The 21,808-nt window shown below is 38.0% G+C and overlaps 1 protein-coding gene and 1 non-coding gene across 4 annotated transcripts in view; one reads left to right on the top strand and one right to left on the bottom strand.

Moving 5' to 3' along the window:
• The window catches only part of OSBPL11 (oxysterol binding protein like 11), a 105,525-nt gene that overhangs the window by 57,468 nt on the left and 26,249 nt on the right, over nucleotides 1-21,808 (top strand). For all 3 annotated transcript variants that reach the window (XM_066240653.1, XM_066240654.1, XM_066240655.1), the window contains 5 exons: nucleotides 76-277; nucleotides 5,604-5,749; nucleotides 12,178-12,318; nucleotides 16,423-16,921; nucleotides 20,676-20,862. In XM_066240653.1, the coding sequence (XP_066096750.1) occupies nucleotides 76-277; nucleotides 5,604-5,749; nucleotides 12,178-12,318; nucleotides 16,423-16,921; nucleotides 20,676-20,862 (1,175 nt within the window). The remainder of the gene's footprint in view (nucleotides 1-75; nucleotides 278-5,603; nucleotides 5,750-12,177; nucleotides 12,319-16,422; nucleotides 16,922-20,675; nucleotides 20,863-21,808) is intronic.
• TRNAN-GUU (transfer RNA asparagine (anticodon GUU)) lies at nucleotides 2,797-2,872 on the bottom strand. Its single transcript has one exon. It is a non-coding gene; the product is annotated as a tRNA-Asn (tRNA).

The raw sequence follows: 21,808 nt of genomic DNA, 5'->3' as shown, positions 1-21,808 counted from the left end.
CATTAAAATGGCAACTGTATCTGTAGTATATGTAGAAATCGTGAGAGGGACACACAGAACTGTTGTTTTCCTTAGATGATGTCTCATGCTGAAGGACAACAAAGAGACTTAATCAGACGAATTGAATGCCTTCCTACTTCTGGCCATATCAGCTCCTTGGACCAGGATCTCTTAATGCTCAAAGCTACTTCCATGGCAACTATGAACTGCTTGAATGATTGCTTTCATATTCTCCAGTTGCAGCATGCATCACACCAGAAGGGCTCATTGCCTTCAGGTGAGTTACAGATTAAAGGTAGGACTTAACATTATGGCCAAAACCTGGAAAGGACTGCTTTTGTTGGGATAATTTTAGAAAATCTTAATTGGAAAACAAATAAGCCTGATCAGGCAGTGGCACAGTGGACAGAGCATAGGTCTAGGATGCGGAGGACCCAGGTTCAAGACCCTGAGGTCGCCAGCTTGAGCGCAGGCTCATCTGGTTTGAGCAAAAAGCTCACCAGCTTGGAACCAAGGTTGCTGGCTTGAGCAAGGGGTTACTCGGTCTGCTGCATCTCCATGGTCAGGGCACATATGAGAAAGCAATCAATGAACAACTAAGGTGTCACAATGAAAAACTGATGATTGATGCTTCTCATCTCTCTTCATTCCTGTCTGTCTGTCCCTGCCTATCCCTCTCTCTGACTCTCTGTCACTGTAAAAAAAGAAAAAGAAAAAAGAAAAACAAACAAGAACATAGAGAACGAATGAACCTCTTTTAATGATTATTATAAGAAGTCTTTTTTTTATTGTGCCCTTTTTACAATCTAAAATGATTTTGGGTCTAATATCTAAAATCGTTGAGTATCTCGTTAGAGACCTCAAACTCAACATATCAAAACCTGAACTCAGTGAACTTCCCACCTAACAGTGTTTGCTGCACAAGAGATGCCATACATGTTTTTTAATGAGTAATATTTTAACGTAATTTAATTAAAGTAGATAATATAAAGGTAAGGTATCATTAGTCTTCATGGTCTGTGGAAAGTTAAATGTTAGTCCCTTTTTTTATAGATAAGGAAAACTGAGACAGTTTTAAGTTGCTAAAGGTCTCTGATTGAATATCCCGTTTTTCATTTTCCTCTGTGATATATATACCTTGGAGTGAAGAGTGTGACCTGTGTTCACAGACTTAACCTACATGATCACTGCAAACAGTTTCAAATGATTTCATATAAATTACATTATTAAAAAAAAAGTTAAAGAAAAAACAACTCAAAACCCACATCTCTTGTATTTCTGTTAAAGTTGGTTCTATCAGTCTTTGGTTGACCAAAGTGGAAATGCTGGGATCATTTCTTGAGCTTTGGTTCAGTCCACTATTCATTGTTTCTGTATTGAGATATATAGTAAAGTCTGTAACTCACCTTTCAATTTAAGAAATAAGGCACACTATACATCTAGTATTTGAGAGCACCTGTTTATTGAAATTAATTTATTGGGGGAAAGAATGTTCTGCATGGAAGAATAAAAAGTGAGTTTTTCTACTAAATGAGATGAATTAACTCATCACATTAGGCTTTTTTGTTGAGCTGTAATTGACATGTAACATTGAGTTTAAGGTATACAGTACCTGTTGATTTGATACATATATATTGCAACATAGATACATTTATATGATTACCTCTAAAGCATTAGCTAACACCTCAGTCATGTCACATAATTATCATTTCTTCTTGTGGTGAGGACATTTAGGATCTAGTTTCTTAATAACTTTGATGTAGATAATACAGTATTTCTGACTATGATTGTTATGCCATACATTAAGTCTCTGGGATGTCTTCATCTTCTAGTTTTGAGTTTGTGCCCTTTAACAACATCTCTGCAATCCCCCACCACGTTGTATTAAAAATAACTTAGTATTTCACAGCCACTCATTGTTCTCTTATCCAAGGTACTCCCCTTACTTGTGACAGAAAGGTATTTTAGAAAGATTGAGTCTCTGCTCAGTAAAAGTTTACCATAGTCAGATCTTGATACAAATATAGTATGTATCCCATCCTTACATGTGACTAAAATTTAGTGTTTCAAACTAACGTATTATTTTTTAAAAGTTTTTTTTAAAAATTTATTGATTTTTAGAGAAAGGAGAGAGACAGAGAGAAAGGGGGGTGGAGAGGAGCCGGAAGCATCAACTCATAGTAATTACTTCCATATGTGCATTGACCAGGCAAGCCCAGGGTTTCAGTGACCTTAGCATTCTAGGTCGAATGCTTTACGCATTGCACCGCCACAGGTCAGGCCTAACAACTTATTATTTTTTTTATTTTTTTACAGGGACAGAGAGAGGGATAGACAGGGACAGACAGACAGGAATGGAGAGAGATGAGAAGCATCAATCATCAGTTTTTCGTTGCGACACCTTAGTTGTTCATTGATTGTTTTCTCATATGTGCCTTGACCGCGGGCCTTCAGCAGACCGCGTAACCCCTTGCTCGAGCCCCTGACCTTGGGTCCAAGCTGGTGAGCTTTTTTTTTTTTTTTTTTTTAAGCTGGAAACGGGGAGGCAGTCAGACTCCCGCATGCACCCAACTGGGATCCACCCGGCACGCCCACCAGGGGGCGATGCTCTGTCCATCCGGGGCATCGCTCTGTTGTGACCAGAGCCACTCTAGCGCCTGGGGCAGAGGACATGGAGCCGTCCCCAGCACCCGGGCCATCTTGGCTCCAATGGAGTCTTGCTGCAGGAAGGGAAGAGAGAGACGGAGAGGAAGGAGAGGGGGAGGAGTGGAGAAGCAGATGGGCACCTCTCCTGTGTGCCCTGGCTGGGAATCGCACCCGGAACTTCCGCACAACAGGCCGACGCTCTACCACTGAGCCAACTGGCCAGGGCCTCTGGTGAGCTTTTTGTTCAAACCAGATGAGCCCACACTCAAGCTAGCAACTTCAGGGTCTCAAATGTGGGTCCTCTGCATCCCAGTCCAACGCTCTATACACTGCGCCACCACCTGGTCAGGCACAACTTATTTTTAATGACAATTGTGGGTGTAAGTCCAGGCAGTATTACAGAGGCCAATAAACTATGAATATTTCCCTTAAGGAACTCATAGTGTACTTGGGGACAACATGTAAATACTTAAATATAATATATAAAGTGCCACTTAAATGGGAGCAAAGTACTGTGGGAGAATATGTAAAGCGACTATTACTTCTGATAGAAAAAGGTATGGGAAAGGCAGAGAAAAGCTACACAAACCAGTTAGCTTATGGGTAGGAGATTTTAGGAAGAGGGCATTCTAAAGGGATAGAAGAGCCTAAATTGTAAGTTGTGAACACGAACTGCTGCCTTGCTGGAATTCTCAGAAGTCCACCTATTATAGGACTTCTGAGAATCCTATTAGGAAAAATCCTATTATAGAGCAACACATTATAAAAAACTTAAAAACTACTATACAATTGAAAGACAAAACAAAAATTATGCATTGTTTTATCAACCAGAAACTTCTGCTCTGAATATATTAGTATACTCCCTACCAGTTTTATCTGTTTTTATTATTAGTTTTTTGTTTGTTTCACTTAATTGGGTTTTTTTTTGTTTTATGTTTTTTTACAGCGACAGAGAGAGAGGGATAGATAGGGACAGATAGACAGGAACAGAGAGAGATGAGAAGCATCAATCATCAGTTTCTTGTTGCGACACCTTAGTTGTTCATTGATTGCTTTTTCATATGTGCCTTGACCGTGGGCCTTCGGCAGACCAAGTGACCCCTTGCTCAGCGACCTTAGGTCCAAGCTGGTGAGCTTTTTGCTCAAGCCAGATGAGCCCGCACTCAAGCTGGCAACCTCGGGGTCTCGAACCTGGGTCCTCTGCATCCCAGTCCAATGCTCTATTGACTGCACCACTGCCTGGTCAGGCAGGTTTAATTCTAGTTTGATAGTAATTTTGCCAGTTAAATAAAACAGTTTGTTTCTAGTTTATGCTATTTAATATTTTTAAAGTACATCAAATAGTAGGATAATGGTAGAAACTAGATGCTAAACAAATACTTGGTTAATTAAATCTGTATAGTTTTAAAAATTCATAGAAATTTTATTTTGTAGTTTAAATTAATATAGTCTTATTTTTAAATATTGCTTCATGATTAATGAAGGATGCAGAATATAAATTTACTTTTTTAATTTAAAAAAGTGAAACGTAAGCTTTATAGAAATGTGAAGTAAAAAACGTTCTCTCATATCACTGTGTTTCTGGAGCACAGATTTCTGGTAATTTGGGGGAGTACTTAACTAGTATTGGTATTTCTCACTGTAAATTGCCATTTTTTCCAAATTAGGTCTGTAGAAATTTATTCTCATATATAATTAGAAAGAAAAACTGAATTAGCTTTCCATTCAAATGTTATTATGACATAAGAAATGAAATCTAATTTCAAATTAGTGTTTAGTCCCATATGGTCCTGAGACCAAATGATTGGTTTGATAAAGAGTTTTGTTATGGTTTCTAATCATTGAGTGATCTCTTAAAATAGAGCTCTTAAATTTATTGTTTGTATGTATTTTATTTTTAGAGGTAAAGGAATCTAGATATGATATTAAAAATAAACATTTTAAGGTAGGAACAAAGTATTCTCATTTCTTTGAAGTTTTCAAAGCGGCTCCACGAACTTACCCAGTTATGAGTTTCCTCACTGCCAAGTGAAACTGAAATGAATGGTAAGGCAAAATGCTCTGGTAGCCTGGTAACTTTGTAATTTATTTCTCTGAGGAAGTCTGGGGTTTTGTTTAGACTGAGTAGATTCTATACTGTTTAAAATTTCTGCTTGGTACACTGAGCATTTCTTGTTATGGCATTCTATAACCAAGCTTCTGTGAAACCTAGATCAGTCTCTGAAATCAAATGGAACATTTTCCATTATTGATTAGGCATAGAATCCACTTTGTTGAACTAGTTGAGGGTAATAAGAGACATTTGAGTCATTAACTGAGAAGATGACAGGTCTGTAAATGTGACTACTGTCTTCCACTGGGTCAGCTATTATTTATTCAGTAGAAGAGCCCTTCAGTTTAAAAGTATATGGATCTTTTTTATATGATTGAAAAAAAGAATGGACATATACTTAAAGTCTTAAATTAGATCAAAGAGGGTTATATTGATTGGTTAGAGAATTGCTACTGAGAATAATTCTCAACTCAAATTGAAGCAAATTTTGCTGTTTCACAGTCCCAGGCTCCTCCTGTAATTGTTTATTCCCTAAAGCCCAATTGCATACTTTGTGATCATTAGAGGGGTAGGGTTCCTACAGAAAGGACAACAAATCAACTGTTAGGATGGGAATATGCCTTATGATTCACAGATTTCCCCAGGAAGTGAATTCAGTTCTATTCAGGGTTGATTCTTTTAATGGTGATATCTGATTTCAAGTTGCCAGTTGCTCTTTTGTGAAACACCCAATCATGGTGCACATGCTAATGAGATACACATGGCTGTCTTGCAGAGTCTTGTAACAGGTTGAATTGCTTTTAGTCTTGTAGGCTCAAAACAAAACTATTTTATAAAATCCACATCTGCTGAACTTTCCAGATTATGAGCAAGTTTCAGCAAAAGTTTTCTCTTGCTTCATCAGGAACGACAATTGAGTGGTTAGAACCAAAGATACCTTTATCAAACCACTATAAAAATGGAGCTGACCAGCCTTTTGCAACTGAGCAGACTAAGCCAGTGGTGGCCTCAGAAGAACAATGTGTTGCGGAATCTGGATTATTGGCAAGGGTAAGGTAATGTGAAAATGTGGTTTTGGTATGAAAGTTAGGAACCACTGAAAAGAGTCAGTTTTCTTTTCATTGTCAAGGCAAGCAAGTCAACCTAACACCAGAGCAGCATCCTTGCAGACTCTAAAGGCATTGACTTTGGGAGAAGTCTGTTGTATGAAACTTATACATATTGTGTTTTCCAGGTTAAATTATGTGCCCTTTTCAGTTTTGGTTTATTTTTGCTTGATAAAAATTTATTTAAAAATGGAAATTGCACATTTTTTTTTTGAGAAAATAACTCATCTAATATAAGATTATTTGCATATGTATCTCTTACAATTCTGAATTTAACATTATTTGCTAGATGTTTAATATTATGTTTACAGCTTTAAAAGTTTATTGTTAGCTTTTTGTAGTAAGCACTTTACCAAACCAAAATTTTAAAATGTTATTCTGCTTAAATAGTACACAGTCTTAGGGTTTAGTATTTTTTATAAAGTATTAGCTATTCTACATTTCTCAAAAGCTAAAGAATGTTTTATTGAATTTACAGTGTGTGTGTGTGTGTGTGTGTATATATATATATTGCCTTTTGAGTTCACATTTGTTATTTTTGTGATTAGCAATTACAGATATAGTTTTATTTTATCCTCTTGTTACTTGATATTTCTCATAAGTACTTTTCTATGTTATTCTGGCCTATGTAATTCAAGTTTTAAAGGTTGAAATCCATATACTTTTAAACTGAAAGGCTTTTCTACTGAATATCTCAGTCATTTATTTTTGGTTATTTTAGAAGCACTATATTACTGTATTTTGTCTACTGTTTTTTTCTCCCCTTTATTTGGATTCTATCTTTAGGTTATATTTCTAAGTAGAATTACTCAGTTAAGAGCAATGCACAGTTTATGGTTATTTGTGTATTAGCAAATTACTTTTTTAAAGAAATATATGATACAGGAACTTCTAAAACTGGCAAGGGCCTTGTCTTACTGAAATAGGCAATGGTGGCAGAGTAGGCAGTGGGGAAAGGCAAAGAAGTATTATAATGCTTTTTTTATAGTTTTTGACTAGGTTATTTGTGGAGTCAATGAATTAGTAAGTATTTCTTAAATTACCTGGTATATGACAAATTCAATATTAAAAATTAGAGGAGACACAAAAATAGGAGATAGTTCTTTCATTGAAGAGACTTAGAATTTACTTAAAATCATAACACATCTGCGCTGAAAAAATGAGGTGATAATATGAAACAGTATTTTGCCTGACAGACAGTGGCACAGTGGATAGACGTTGACCTGGACGCAGAAGACCCAGGCTGGAAAAACTGAGGTCTCCAGCTCGAGTGCAGGCTCATCCAGCTTGAGTGTGGCGTCCCTGACTTGAGCATGACATCATAGACATGACCCCATGGTCGCTCGCTTGAGCCCCAAGGTCACTGGCTTGAACCCAAGGTTGCTGGCTTGAACAAGGTATCACTGGCTCAGTTGGAGCTCCCCCCATCAAGGCATATATGAGAAAGCAATCAATGAACAACTAAGGTGCCACAACTATGAATTTATGCTTTTCATCTCTTTCCCTTCCTGTCTTTCTGTCTCTCTGTCTGTCTGCCTGTCTCTCTCTCTTAAAAAAGATTATGAAGCAGTATTTTTTTTCTTCTTAAGTGACATTGTTTAGACTTTTGGGATATGGGCATTCAAAGAAAGATGTACTGAATAGAGTATATGAGAAATGCTTTAGTCGCCTGACCTGTGGTGGCACAGTGGATAAAGCGTCGACCTGGAAATACTGAGGTCGCCGGTTCGAAACCTTGGGCTTGCCTGGTCAAGGCACATATGGGAGTTGATGCTTCCAGCTCCTCCCCCCTTCTCTCTCTCTCTCCTCTTTCTCCCTCTCTGTCTCTCTCTCTCTCCTCTCTAAAAATGAATAAATAAATAAAAAGAAATGCTTTAAAGAGAAATTGGAATTGGGCTTTGAAAGGAGCCCAGATTGAAGAGAAGAGGAGTAGTGAAGGAATCTCAAGATGGGAGCTACTGTGTCCCCATAAGCAGGCTACACATAAGCAGGGCTACTATGGCATGTATACTTACTGTGGAAAATGCTTGCCTGATGGTTTTCAATCCACATCTTGTTATTTACTAACATGTGGGCCAATTAATTAACTAATCTTAGCTCATCTGTAAAGCAGGGAAAATAACACCATATTAGATTGTTATGAAGATAAAATAAATTTAGTAGAGCACCTGTTTATGGAAAATTATTCCAAGGTTAGATTTTATAAATCCAGTGACCATTCATGCTGTATTCAATGTAGAATTATAATCTCTGGAGCATTGCTCCATAGAATACAGTGTAAACTACCCTCAAGGGAACATAAAAGTCATGCAGAAAAATTTAGTCTTAATGTGGCAGATAATAAGGTCATGAGCATGGGGAGGGATGAGACATGTTTAAGAAGACTGGTATATATGACTTGGAATTAAAGTGTGATTAGAGGCTATAGAAGTAGAAATGAAGATACATGAATAGGTAATAATAATGCATTTCAAGTGAAAGATCAGTTGAATTTGCGATTGACTGGACACAGGGTGGTATCAAAAGCCTAAATAACTAGATAAAATTGTGCCTGGCAGTCATAAAGCTAGGAAAATTAGGAAGAAAAAACTTTTTGAGAGTTGGTTTGGTATGAACATAGTTAGATTTTATGTGAGAATAGGATAAATGATTGTAAATGTATATAAAAAGCAATTGAAAATAATGAAACTAAAGCTTTGGAGAGAGAGTAGTACTAGAGATGTAATTTGCAAGTGAGAGAGAGAGACAGACAGACAGGAAGGGAGAGAGATGAGAAGCATCATTTCTTCGTGGCAGTGCCTTAGTTGTTCATTGATTGCTTTCTCAGATGTGCCTTGTCCTTGGGGCTCCAGCAGAGCAAGTGACCCCTTGCGCAAGCCAGCGACCTTGGGTTTCAAGCCAGCAACCTTTGGGCTCAAGCCAGCGACCATGGGGTCATGTCTATGATCTCACGCTCAAGCCAGCGACCTTAGGGTTTCAAACCTCGGTCCTCTGCGTCCCAGTCTGATGTTCTATCCACTGCACCACCGCCTGGTCAGGCTCTAGTTCATCTTTATTCTTCCAAATGAGAATACAAAGTGTGCTGGAGGTCAGGGTAGAGGCATATGTTGGAGATGGGGAACAGCGGTGGGAAGGAGAGGATTGCTATGTTTTTAATTTTTTTGAAATGTTGAGTAGACCAAGTATATCACATAATGTAAGTAGAAAAAATAAGCATATTTTTTAAAAAAGCATTATAAGACATTAAACTTTATTGAAGCATATCAGAATAGACCTGAATTTCAAAAGTTTTCATATATAACTCTTTGAAATATGAGTGTTGATGCAAGGTGGAGACACATATATATTATAGTAGTAGAGATTTTACTGTCAGGTGATAGAGGAAATAAATCCCACTGAGGTTAGAATAAAGCCCATGGTTCTCTCACGCTCAATTCAGAAATCAGCACAAAAAATAGGGGTTTCCCTTTGCCGGGCAATCTCCGAATTGAATTTCTAGAAACTCAACAGCTCTTATTCTTCTGTAATTGATAACCATGTTGAGTTTGTAGGGATTTTATACATTTGCATGTTTATTTAAATTTTGGTAGGGCTTTTTTTTTTTTTTACATTTTCTTTAAGAAAGCCATGATGAGGCCCTGGCCGGTTGGCTCAGTGGTAGAGCGTCGGCCTGGCGTGCGGAAGTCCCGGGTTTGATTCCTGGCCAGGGCACACGGGAGGCGCCCATCTGCTTCTCCACCCCTGCCCCTCTCTTTCCGCTTTGTCTCTCTCTTCCCCTCCCGCAGCCGAGGCTCCATTGGAGCAAAAGATGGCCCGGGCGCTGGGGATGGCTCCTTGGCCTCTGCCCCAGGTGCTGGAGTGGCTCTGGTCGCGACAGAGCGACGCCCGGATGGGCAGAGCGTCGCCCCCTGGTGGGCGTGCCGGGTGGATCCCAGTCGGGCGCATGCGGGAGTCTGTCTGACTGCCTCCCTGTTTCCAGCTTCGGAAAGATACAGGGAAAAAAAAAAAAAAAAGCCATGATGAGCCTGATCAGGCGGTGGCACAGTGGATAGAGCGTCAGACTGGGATGCAGAAGACACCCAGGTTCGAGACCCCGAGGTTGCCAGCTTGAGTGAGGGCTCATCTGGTTTGAGCAAAGCTCACCAGCTTGGACCCAAGGTTGCTGGCTCGAGCAAGGGGTTACTCGGTCTTCTGAAGGCCCGTGGTCAAGGCACATATGAGAAAGCAATCAATGAACAACTAAGGTGTCACAACGAAAAACTAATGATTGATGCTTCTCATCTCTCTCTGTTCCTATCTGTCGCTATCTATCCCTCTCTCTGACTCTCTCTGTCTCTGTAAAAAAAAAAAAAAAAAAAAGCCGTGATGACCTGTAAGAAAAGGCGTTTTAAAAAGGAAGGAGAACTTCTGCCTGGCTTGTGGTGGCGTAGTGAATAAAGCGTCAACCTGGAATGCTGAGGTTTCTGGTTCACAACCCCGGGCTTGCCTGGTCAAGGCACATACAGGAGTTGATGCTTCCTGCTCCTCCTCCCTTCTCTCTCTCTCTTTCTCTCTCTCCCCTCTCTAAAATAAATAAAAATAAAATCTTAAAAAAAAAAAAACCAGAGAAGAGAACTTCCAAATTCTTTTATTCACACCAGGTTTTAGAATCAGTATTTGTTAATAAAATTTCTTTTCTGTTAAATGATTTGACTATTTTTATAAATACAGGAAAAACTGTGTTCTTTTCAGCAGCTTTTCTACCAGATTGTTTTATTTCTTTAAAATGATTTTCATTCAGAGAAACTGCGAAGTAAACTTTGGCTTGTATAGTACCAATAAGGTTATATTTGCATTAGTAATCTAGGTAATGGCCTCAGTGCAGTGGTACCTAGTCAGGGGCTTAGAACACATTAATCAAGCAAGGCCTGTTAGGTGTGTCCCCCACAACAGTTCTCAAATGAATAGTTATTTTATTTGGTATCCATATGTACAGAGGGGGTGGTCAACTTTTCCCCATTTTATGAGTCAACATTCACAAGTATACTTAAACTGTATTGTGCAACTGATTTAGACTAGATAACAGGAAATACTTCCTGACAGACTAGCCATTGAAAGGGGGAAGTGCAAAAGCCTTGGAATTTCTCATCAAGGTCATAAAAACAGAAGTAATTCTGATTTGTACAAACAACCGTTGTCTTTTGGTCTTAACACAAGGAAATGAACTAGACCATTATTTGATTTATCAGAATTTGAGCTGATACAGATATCCTTGGTGGGAGGGAAGAGGGAAAAGGAGAAAAATTCATTACCCGTTGACTCCGTCACTGTGTTCTCTATTTTGTAGTGAGTATTTTGAGAGAACATTAAGTTCTTGATTTTGTGCCTAGTTATAATTGGTTTTCTTTACTTAGCTACCCAGAACAGTTTGGCTTGATAGGATTTGATTATGGGAAGAAAAAAATCAAAGGCAGAGACATTTTTAAAAAGAACAATGATTTCCTGTTTAAAATCCTCATAACTTAAAATCTAAGACAGTACCAAAGGCAGAATATTTCTGTGAAGCTGTCTTGCACAGAGGTAGTAAGAAGAGGTACCGTGACGGAGGTGGGACACTACCCCCAGGTAAACATGGAGAGTGACAGCTGATAGGGTGCTATAAAATCTTGGGATTTGAAACTATTATTTGTTGTTAAATAGAAATAAGTAAGAAATTAAGTCTCTTAGCCAGTTATTTAAAGCTAAGACCTTATTGAGATGAAAGTAAACGTTTCAAGTTATCTAAGGGGTTGTTCGACTGACTGACTGACTGATTGGAGAGCTGTGCAAAGAACTTTTTGTGGCATTAAGATGGCATGAAGACCTATAGGGTTTCCATACCTGCACCAACAGTTTTCTTCAACCCCAGTTTCTTCCTAACAACTCCAAGAATGAATGAGTACATATAGATTACAGTAGTTCAATTTAACATTTACACTTTAAAATTTTACTTTTATAGTTTTAGCTTAAAAATAGGACAAATATTTAAGTCTCAAAATATCCTGAAATTAAATTATAGGTAGTAGTGGTATTCCCAAGCAGGTAGTCAGAGCCTACAAAGCCTAAGATTCACAACTGACAATTTTCAGTCTTTTTGAAAAATCCTACGTTTACAAAATATATGATTTTATGTGTGATAGATGGCAAAACCTAAAAAAATTCAATGTCAGTGATAATGGGTTCCTTGAAAGAAATCTATTCCATGAGCAAGTGATATACATTTTTAGAAAGATTATTACCTATTTTCAGATTCATTTAGGCCCAATATAAATGTCTTCAGGTCTGCTATTTGTTCTTTTTTCTTAATGAATATTAATAAATATTTGTTACAATAGACTTTTGTTTTGCATCAAGGAGCCTGAAGAAATAAATGCAGATGACGAGGTAGAGGATACTTGTGACAACAAAGAGGATGACCTGGGAGCTGTGGAAGACCAGCGCAGTGTTATCCTACATCTCTTGTCACAGCTCAAGCTGGGCATGGACTTAACAAGAGTAAGTAATAGGATTGTCTATGGAGATCATTGGGTCACGGTTATACCTGCTACATTTGTAATCAATCATTAATGTCATTAGGGCTTTTTATTATTTATTATTTGGTTTCTTAGTCTCTTGATCAACATTTCTTATTTTCATTAAAAAATTAATTTCTTAGTTTCAAAAAATGCTAGCATATTATTCTAAAGAAAGACCTATAGTCTTCTGGCCCAGGCCAGTTGGCTTAGTGGTAGAACGTCAGCTCAGCATGTGAATGTCCCAGATTCGATTCCCAGTCGGGGCACATAGGAGAAGCAACCATCTGCTCTCCACCCCTCCCTCTTCTCTCTCTTTCTCTCTCTTCCCTCTCACAGTTATGACTCTATTGGTTCGAATGAGTCAGCCTTGGGTGCTGAAGATGGCTCTGTGGCCTCGCCTGAGGCATTAAAAAAATGGCTCCATTGCCTGACCAGGCGATGGTGCAATGGTTAGAGTGTCGGACTGGGATGTGGAGGACCCAGGTTCGAAACCCTGAGGTCTCCAGCTTGAGCGCAGGCTCATCTGGTTTGAGCAAAGCTCACCAGCTTGAGCCCAAGGTTGCTGGCTTGAGCAAGGGGTCACTCATTCTGCTGTAGCCCCCGGTCAAGGCACATACAAGAAAACAATCAATGAACAACTAAGGTGCTGCAACAAAGAATTGATGCTTCTTATCTCTCTCTCTTTCTGTCTGTTTCTTCCTATCTGTACCTCTCTCTGTCTCTCTCTCTCTGTCTCTGTCACAAAAAAAAAAAATGTAAATGGGTTGGGGAGTGCACTTCTGGTTGCTATATGGGATGCTGCCCAATTCATGAATCACTTAATAAAGCCAATTAAAGCTTAAAAAGATAAATAAATGACTTGACCAGGTGGTGGCGCAGTGGATAGAGTGCCTAGGATGCTGAGGACCAAGTTTCAAAGACCTGATGTTGCTGGCTTGAGCATGGGCTCACTGGCTTGAACCCAAGGTCACTGGCTTGAGCAAGGGGTCACTGGCTCAGCTGGAACCCCTTGGTTCAGGCACATATGAAAAAGCAATCAATGAATGAACAACTAAAGTGCCACAGCTACGAGTTGATGCTTCTCATCTCTATCCCTTCCTGCCTGTCTCTCTTCCTCTTTCTCTCTCACTCTTGCCAAAAATAAATAAATAAATAAAAAGATAAATGAGTGGTTTGAATTAATGGCCTACTATGAAGCAGACATTTTAGGAATTAATAAAGAAACCCATTTCCTGACCAGTGGTGGTGCAGTGAATAGAGAGACAACCTGGGATGCTGAGGTCCCAGCTTCAAAGCCTGTAGGTCACCAGCTTGAGTGCAGGGCCACTGGCTTGAGCATGGGATCATCAACATGATTTTGGTCGCTGGCTTGAGCAAGGGTTCTCTGGCTCAATTGGAGCTCTCTGGTCAAGGCACATATGAGAAGCAATCAATGAACAACTAAAGTGATACAACTATGAATTGATGCTTCTCATCTCTCTCCTTTCCTTTCTCTTCCCCATTCTCTTAAAAAAAAGTTAATAGTAAAAAACAAACAAACCATGACCTTTCCTCTTTCATCTAACCTTACTATTTCAACTGGGTATCATTTCTGTGCTAGAAATACTTTTATATTAGTGGTTCAGAAAAGATTATTAGTTCTAAAATTAGTTATAATGAATAGTCATGTAAGTGATTTGTTTCATTATTATAGTATTTGCTGTCCCTTAGTAGATTTAGGTTTATAAGGTGTAAGTAAAATGTTGGAGTTTATGAGACATAAGAACATTTGAAAAGAATGTGATATGAGAGTAATCTGGATGGTAAAGCACTCTGTTGGCATGGGTAACTGTATATAGTATAGTTGCCCCACATTTGTGCCTTGTAATTAAAAAGATGTATATGTTAAATCACTAATATTAAGCAATCACGAATTGCAAACATTCACATAACATTTTTTTTAAATGGTGTTTTTTGAACAACATTAAAGAACCTGATGATGAAACTGCAGTCACGTTCATCTCCTATCTATAATAATACTGATACAACAAATATTTATCAAGCTCGTGAATATTCCAGACACTATGCTGAGTGCTGAGACTATAGCAACAAAGAAGGTAACCATGTGCACAGCCTGCATGTGGCGAATAAGTAATGTATATTTTCCCCACTGTTCATTTTGTTCCTTTTTAAATAATATAAATTTAGTATAATTAAACACCTCACAGAAAATTTTAGAAAATAAAAGGAAAAAAAATCTCCTATACTTTCACCATCCTAACAGTACAACTCACTTTCTGGGATTCCCTTCCATCTATCATATATATACATAGTTTATATCTAAGTTTGCTTTTCTGAGATATACGGTGTGTTCCTAAAGTCATAGTGCACTTTTGACTGGTCACAGAAAAGCAACGAAAGACGATAGAAATGTGAAATCTGCACCAAATAAAAGGAAAACTCTCCCAGTTTCATACCTATTCAGTGCAGTTCGATGTGGGCTCACACACAGATTTTTTAGGGCTCCTTAGGTAGCTATCCCTTATAGCCTCTACAGCAGCAGTTCTCAACCTGTGGGGGGTCGCGACCCACAGGTTGAGAACTGCTGCTCTACAGAATCATCACTGACTGATGTCCTACCAGAACGGGGTTTCTCCACCAAACTGCTGGTTTCCTTCAACTGCTTATCCCACCGAGTAATGTTATTCCTATGTGGTGGCACTTCATTATAAACGTGCCGATATTTACATTGCACTTTGGTCACAAATTCGAATTTAGTGAGCCACAGAACACACTGAACTTTCCTCTGTACCGTCCACATCTTGACTGGCATGTCCGTGGGCTGCTCCGCTGTATACACGGTGTTACGTCATCATCTGCGCATGCGCACATGCTGCCACATCATCCTACAGAAACTGGGAGGGTTTTCCTTTTATTTGGTGCAGATTTCACATTTCTATCATCTTTTGTTGCTTTCCTGTGACCGGTCAAAAGTGCATCATGACTTTACGGACACACTGTATTTTTTTTTTTATGAAATGTATTATACAGAAGACTAAATAGAATGCATATAAACATTTCAAAGAACAATGATGGAAAGAATATCCATGTACCCACAACTCAGATTCATTTATAGAACATTATCAGAACTTGGAAACTCTGAATGCCACTCCTGGTTATAGTTCTCTACTTTTTCCTAGATGCAACCACTTACTTGACTATTGTGTTAATCATCCCTCTACTTTCCTTTATATTTTTACCATCTATATATATACCCTATAACAATGTTACTTAGTTTAGAAAAAGGCGAATAGCTAGTACTAGCTTAGCTGTGTAAGGAAAGGGCTGTATTGCCATTCATAGAAGAAGGCTCCCAGAAGATAAACTAAACGGTCCCTGGCTTTTTATAAATTATTGAGAACACTTAGAAGAGCCCTATCTAAAAAATCAGAAGGCATAATTGTGAATAAGTCCTGTGAAATATTAGGCTCACAAAATTAGAGCATTTGGTGTGACCAGATCCGGACATCCAGCAGGAATGTAGACCAGGAAGTGAGCTGCCCAGTACTTCCTGCTTATAAGCCAACTGTGAAGCAGTAAATTGTGGCCACATCATGTCTGTGGGTGAAATGATTGCTATTCAGCCAATCCAGACAGCAGTGACATATCTCAGTATAGGATTCTCTTTATCCATTGTCTCTGGGCAGTTGGTGGGCCTTTTCAGTATAACTCATATTTTTCCGTTCTCTGAAATTTCCTTGAATTATTTCATTGGTAATTTTCCCTCCATATTTTTTCCTGTTCTCTCTGAAACTCTTATTACATGGCTATTGCACGTCATGGTCCTCTCTTTTTCTCTTTTTTTCTCTCCATTTGGGAATGCTTTTGTTTCCTTTTAAGCATACTATTTTAAAATATATTTTTAAAAAATTTATGTAAAAATGGATGGTGCTTATTTTTTTTAATGAGACCAAATTACTTTTCTTTTGTGACTTTGTTTTTAATACCCATCTAGAATGAAATGTTTATAGAGAGATAAATAATAGTATCTACATTGCATTAAAATTTTTCTCTTCAATTTATTTTATTGTTGTTATTGTTTTAGGTGGTCCTTCCTACATTTATCCTAGAGAAGCGTTCCCTGCTGGAAATGTATGCAGACTTTATGTCTCATCCAGACCTATTTATAGCTATCACTAATGGAGCCACTGCTGAGGACAGAATGATTCGTTTTGTTGAGTACTACCTTACCTCATTTCACGAAGGCCGTAAGGGAGCCATTGCTAAGAAACCGTACAATCCAATCATTGGAGAAACATTTCACTGTTCTTGGAAAATGCCAAAAAGCGAGGGAGCATCCAGTGCTACTAGCAACTCTTCCACCCAGGCAGTCGCAAATCATGCTCCTCTATCAGAGGAGGCTTTGAGCCAGGTGGGACCAGACTGTTACACAGTCAGATTTGTTGCTGAGCAGGTTTCTCATCATCCTCCAGTATCAGGATTTTATGCAGAATGTGCAGAGAGAAAGATGTGTGTTAATGCGCACGTCTGGACTAAGAGCAAATTCTTAGGCATGTCGATAGGTGTGACAATGGTCGGAGAAGGTAAGTGGAGAAATTGTTCTTCAGTTTTTAATATTAAACTGTAATCTTAAATTTTGGGAAGCTAGATAAGTATTAATCATAAATTTGAAATGTTATGTGTACTACTTTTTTATTTTCCCAAGTCCTGGTATGTTCAGAATGCTGATGAGGTGAAGGGTTGTATCTATGGAAAAATAGAACCTCTTTTTTTACATGATTTTTTTTTTTAACAGGGACAAAGAGAGAGTCAGAGAGAGGGATAGATAGGGACAGACAAACAAGAACAGAGAGATGAAAAGCAGCAATCATCAGTTTTTCGTTGCGACACCTTAGCTGTTCATTGATTGCTTTCTCATATGTGCCTTGACCGCAGGCCTTCAGCAGACCGCGTAACCCCTTGCTCAAGCCAGATGAGCCCCGCGCTCAAGCTGGCAACCTCGGAGTCTCGAACCTGGGTCCTCCGCATCCTAGTCTGACGCTCTATCCACTGCGCCACCACCTGGTCAGGCTCCCTGATTTTAAGTGTAAAATATTTTTACTATAGAAAATTTGGAAAATGTAAAAGAATATCAAGGAGAAAATAAAAGTATCTTTAATCCATTCAGATAGAGATAAATTTAGCTAATATATTGTATTTTTTTGTTTGTGTATGTATGTTTATACTTTTAGTTTTATAAAATTAGGAGTAATTTTCTCTATATAGTTTTTTGTCCTGCTTTTTTTTGCACTAAATGGTAATTTTTCCATGTCATATATTTTTACTATTATAAAAAGTACTCAAGTAACATCTTGATGTAAATCTGTATCTTTTTATATTTCTTGTAAATATATTTGTATTTATAAGGAGATATCCATAGAACATTTTAAAATACATTGCAAAACTTTAATTCTATTTCAGCAAAAGATTATAAAAAATAATTTAAGGAAATGCCATGTTTTTTTTGGCCAAGAGTATAAAAAATACCAGTTAACAACAACAACAACAAAAACCTCAACAAAAACCTTTATGGAAATCATTGCAGAGCTCATGAAAATACACAGTGGGGCAAAAATAGGTTTATAGTTGTTCATATTGAAAATAATATAATAGGCCCTGGCTGGTTTGCTCAGTGGGTTGAGCATCAGCCTGGCATATAGACGTCCCAGGTTCAGTTCCCAGTCAGGCCACAGGGGAGAAGCGGCCATCTGCTTCTCTCCCCTTTTTCTCCCTCTTCCCCTCCCTCAGCCAATGGATCAGTTTGTTCAAGCATCAGCCCAGAGTGCTGAGGATAGCTCATGGGAGGATCAGCCTTAGGGACTAAAAATAGCTCAGTTGATTTGAGCATCGGTCCCAGACAGGGGATGCCAGGTAGATCCTGGTGGGGGTGCAAGCAGGAGTCTGTCTCACTATCTTTCCTTCTCTCATTTAAAAAAAGAAAATAATACAATAAATACTAATACAAACATAAACTGTGTTTCATGTACTCGCAACTTGTAAACCTACTTTTGCCCTACCCTGTTTAATGGCAGGAAAAAAACTACCATTTTAATGTTAAAGGAATACTATCATGCATAGAATAAACTTAAGAGGGTATGTATGACATAATTACTCCTGTGACTAACATTTTCAGATTGTGTTATTGTGGTTATGAAGAAAATATTTTATCCCCCTTTTCATTCTTCCCTATTTTTAACATCTGTTATGGTATGAGTCTTACCAATTTCCAGATAATGCTTCAAACTAGGTAATCAAAAGTTTTATGTCTGTCCTGTGGTGGTGCAGTGGATAAAGTGTCGACCTGGAACACTGAGTTTGCCAGTTCAAAACCCTCGGCTTGCCTAATCAAGGCACATTTGGGAGATGGTGCTTCCTGCCCCTTTCCCCTTATCTCTCTCTCTCTCCCTCTCCCCCTCTCTAAAATGAATAAATAAAATCTCTAAAAAAAAGTTTTATAATATTAAATATCATTTTATTATTTTAAAAATGAAGTTTACCACCTTCAGATATAAGCTTTTAACATTAGCCCTGAGCACTTTATAAATCTATTTATTTTATAAATTAAAAAAAAACTGAAAGAGGTGATGGTTTTTCTGGGGTCATAAAGGTTAAGAAAGGCATAGCAGAAGGAGGCGTAGAACCGCATTCTTTGGCGCACTCTCCCCAAGGACAGCTACTGATCAGCTCATATAACAGCAGGAATCTGGTAATGCTACACTCTCACACTCCAAGAAAGGAAATACCTCAAGAAATGAGGGAAAGCATTAATATCTTAAACAGTCATTAATCGTGAAAGAACTATATAATAGTTAATTTTTTATTATTTAAGTCTTAATTATATGTTTATGAGTTGCCTTTTACAAATTAAATTGTTATTGACACCTTCAACAGGAAGTAAATTAAATCATGTAATGGGACTTACTACAATTCATTTCGCTCTGATTAGCCATGCTTTTTATTTAATAGTTGAAGAAAATTCTGTTTAATTACTAGATAAATGAGATTTTAGAATTCTTTAAATCTCTTGTCTTTACTAGTGTATTATCACATATATTTGAAACTAGGTGTGTTATGGTATGAGTCTTACCTGTAGATCTTAATTCAGATCTTATATTCTATTATGTGTGCTACTTATGTTAAATATTCTTAGAAATCAAAGATTATAAACCTAGTTTATAAAATTATATATTTTTAGAAAAGTAATAAAAATACATCTTTTTCAATTTTGAATTAATCAAGTTATTAAACTCTTGAAGTATACTAATGTATGTTATCTATGTTTTCTGACATCTCCTATTCTATATCAATATAAATATGTTATAGCCAAAGCTATGTAACTTATGAAATGGCTCAATAATTCTTTCTTTATTGTTACCCTTTTGTGCTACTTGTAAAGTAGACTGTATAGAATCTCAGTTTGTCTGCTTATCCTAAAAATTAATTATATTAAAATATTTATTATAACTGTTGTCCTTGTTTGTGAATGTTAAGAACAGGATACTTAATGGACATTCATTAAGAGAGAGATAACTGGAACCCAGTTCAGTATTTGTTTTGATGGTAGCTAGATAATAAGCTAAGGTTAATTATAGAGCTCAGCTCTCCTTAGAGTCTCTTAATTATTTAGAATAGATCGATTACTCATTAATGTAATTCCCTTATGTTTTTTAATACTCTTTAATATATCATAATATTACTAATATGTAACAAGCCCCACTAGAATATTTTTTTTAAGTGCTCTTCTTTTGTAACTTTACCATAAATATTTGAGAATTTGTCCAACAGAATTTTGATGACCGTTGTTTTGTCATAAAGTTACTTTTTTTCCTTAATATTGATAAAATAGAATGTTGAACACTTTATTGTACCATCTTAGATTAAGGTCTAAGACTCTATAACATTAAACAATTAGTCATTCCCAAACTGCTGAAAAAAGTTATTAGTACTAATTAGTTTAGTAATGATCAGATCTTAATATGATGCAATATAGCATGGTTTTAACTCTGACTTAAGGTTTTATTTTATTTTTAGGATCATTAGAGGAAACTCTTGAACTATTTCCACTGTCACAGTTTCTGGTTTAATGAACCCCACAGACATAGTAAGATCATAGTAAAGTAACCTGGATTCACTATTGGCAAGAATTGGTGTCAAATACAATTGTAAATGAAGCCAGTTTCATCTAAAGCTAAATGAAAATTAAGCAGAATTATGTTTATTTTCTAGATAAAACACAATATAGATTTCTTTATAGCTGTCTTATTAAGATATTAACAACCTCCATGTTTTTACATTCAGGTATCCTTAGCCTGTTGGAGCATGGAGAAGAGTATACATTTTCTCTACCTTGTGCATATGCCCGGTCAATTTTAACTGTTCCTTGGGTAGAGCTAGGTGGCAAAATCAGTGTCAACTGTGCAAAAACTGGGTATTCAGCCAGCATCACTTTTCATACTAAGCCATTTTATGGTGGCAAACTGCACCGGTAAGAACATTTTAATGATACTTGGCTCTTATTCTATCAGTTTGATCTTTTATTATATTTATAACTTCTTATTGTTTTTTGGCTTTGTTTTATGTGAAATGGAGTTGGATTTTCATTCATGTTTATTTTATTTTTATTTTATTTATTTATTTTTTTTGTATTTTTCTGAAGTTGGAAACAGGGAGGCAGTCAGACAGACTCCCGCTCAGACAGACTCCCGCATGCACCAGACCAGGATCCACCCAGCATGCCCACCAGGGGCCGATGCTCCGCCCATCTGGGGTGTTGCTCTGTTGCAACCAGAGCCATTCTAGTGCCTTAGGCAGAGGCCATAGAGCCATCCTCAGCGCCCGGGCCAACTTTGCTCCAATGGAGCCTTGGCTGCGGGAGAGGAAGAGAGGAAGGAGAAGGGGAGGGGTGGAGAAGCAGATAGGCGCTTCTCCTGTGTGCCCTGGCTGGGAATTGAACCCGGGACTCCTGCACCCCAGGCCAATGCTCTACCACTGAGCCAACCGGCCAGGGCCCATGTTTATGTTTTAATATATTTTATCTTTCAAGGTGTTCTGGAACTCATGATCCTTCCCCTTTTTATAATGTTTATTGATTTGAGAGGAGAGAAGAAGTGAGAGAGAGAGACAGGAACATTGGTCTGTTCCTGTTCCTGACTGGGGATCAATCCAGCAACATCTCTGTTTCGAGACAGTGCTCAAATACAACTGAGCTATCTGGCCAGGGCATGACCTGGTTTTAAAAATAGTAACAGGTCCTGGCCAATTGGCCCAGTGAATAGAGCATTGGCCCGGCAGGCAGACGTCCCAAGCTCCATCCTCGGTCAGGGCACACATGAGAAGCAACCAGCTGCTTCTCTCCCTCTCCCTCTCCCTCTCCCTCTCCCTCTCCCTCTCCCTCTCCCTCTCCCTCTCCCTCTCCCTCTCCCTCTCCCTCT

This window comes from Saccopteryx bilineata, chromosome 8, assembly GCF_036850765.1.
Source record: "Saccopteryx bilineata isolate mSacBil1 chromosome 8, mSacBil1_pri_phased_curated, whole genome shotgun sequence".
In the NCBI taxonomy this organism is placed as follows: Eukaryota; Metazoa; Chordata; class Mammalia; order Chiroptera; family Emballonuridae; genus Saccopteryx; species Saccopteryx bilineata.
Note: the sequence above shows the minus strand (reverse complement) of the source record. Positions and strands in the feature narration are given on the sequence as shown.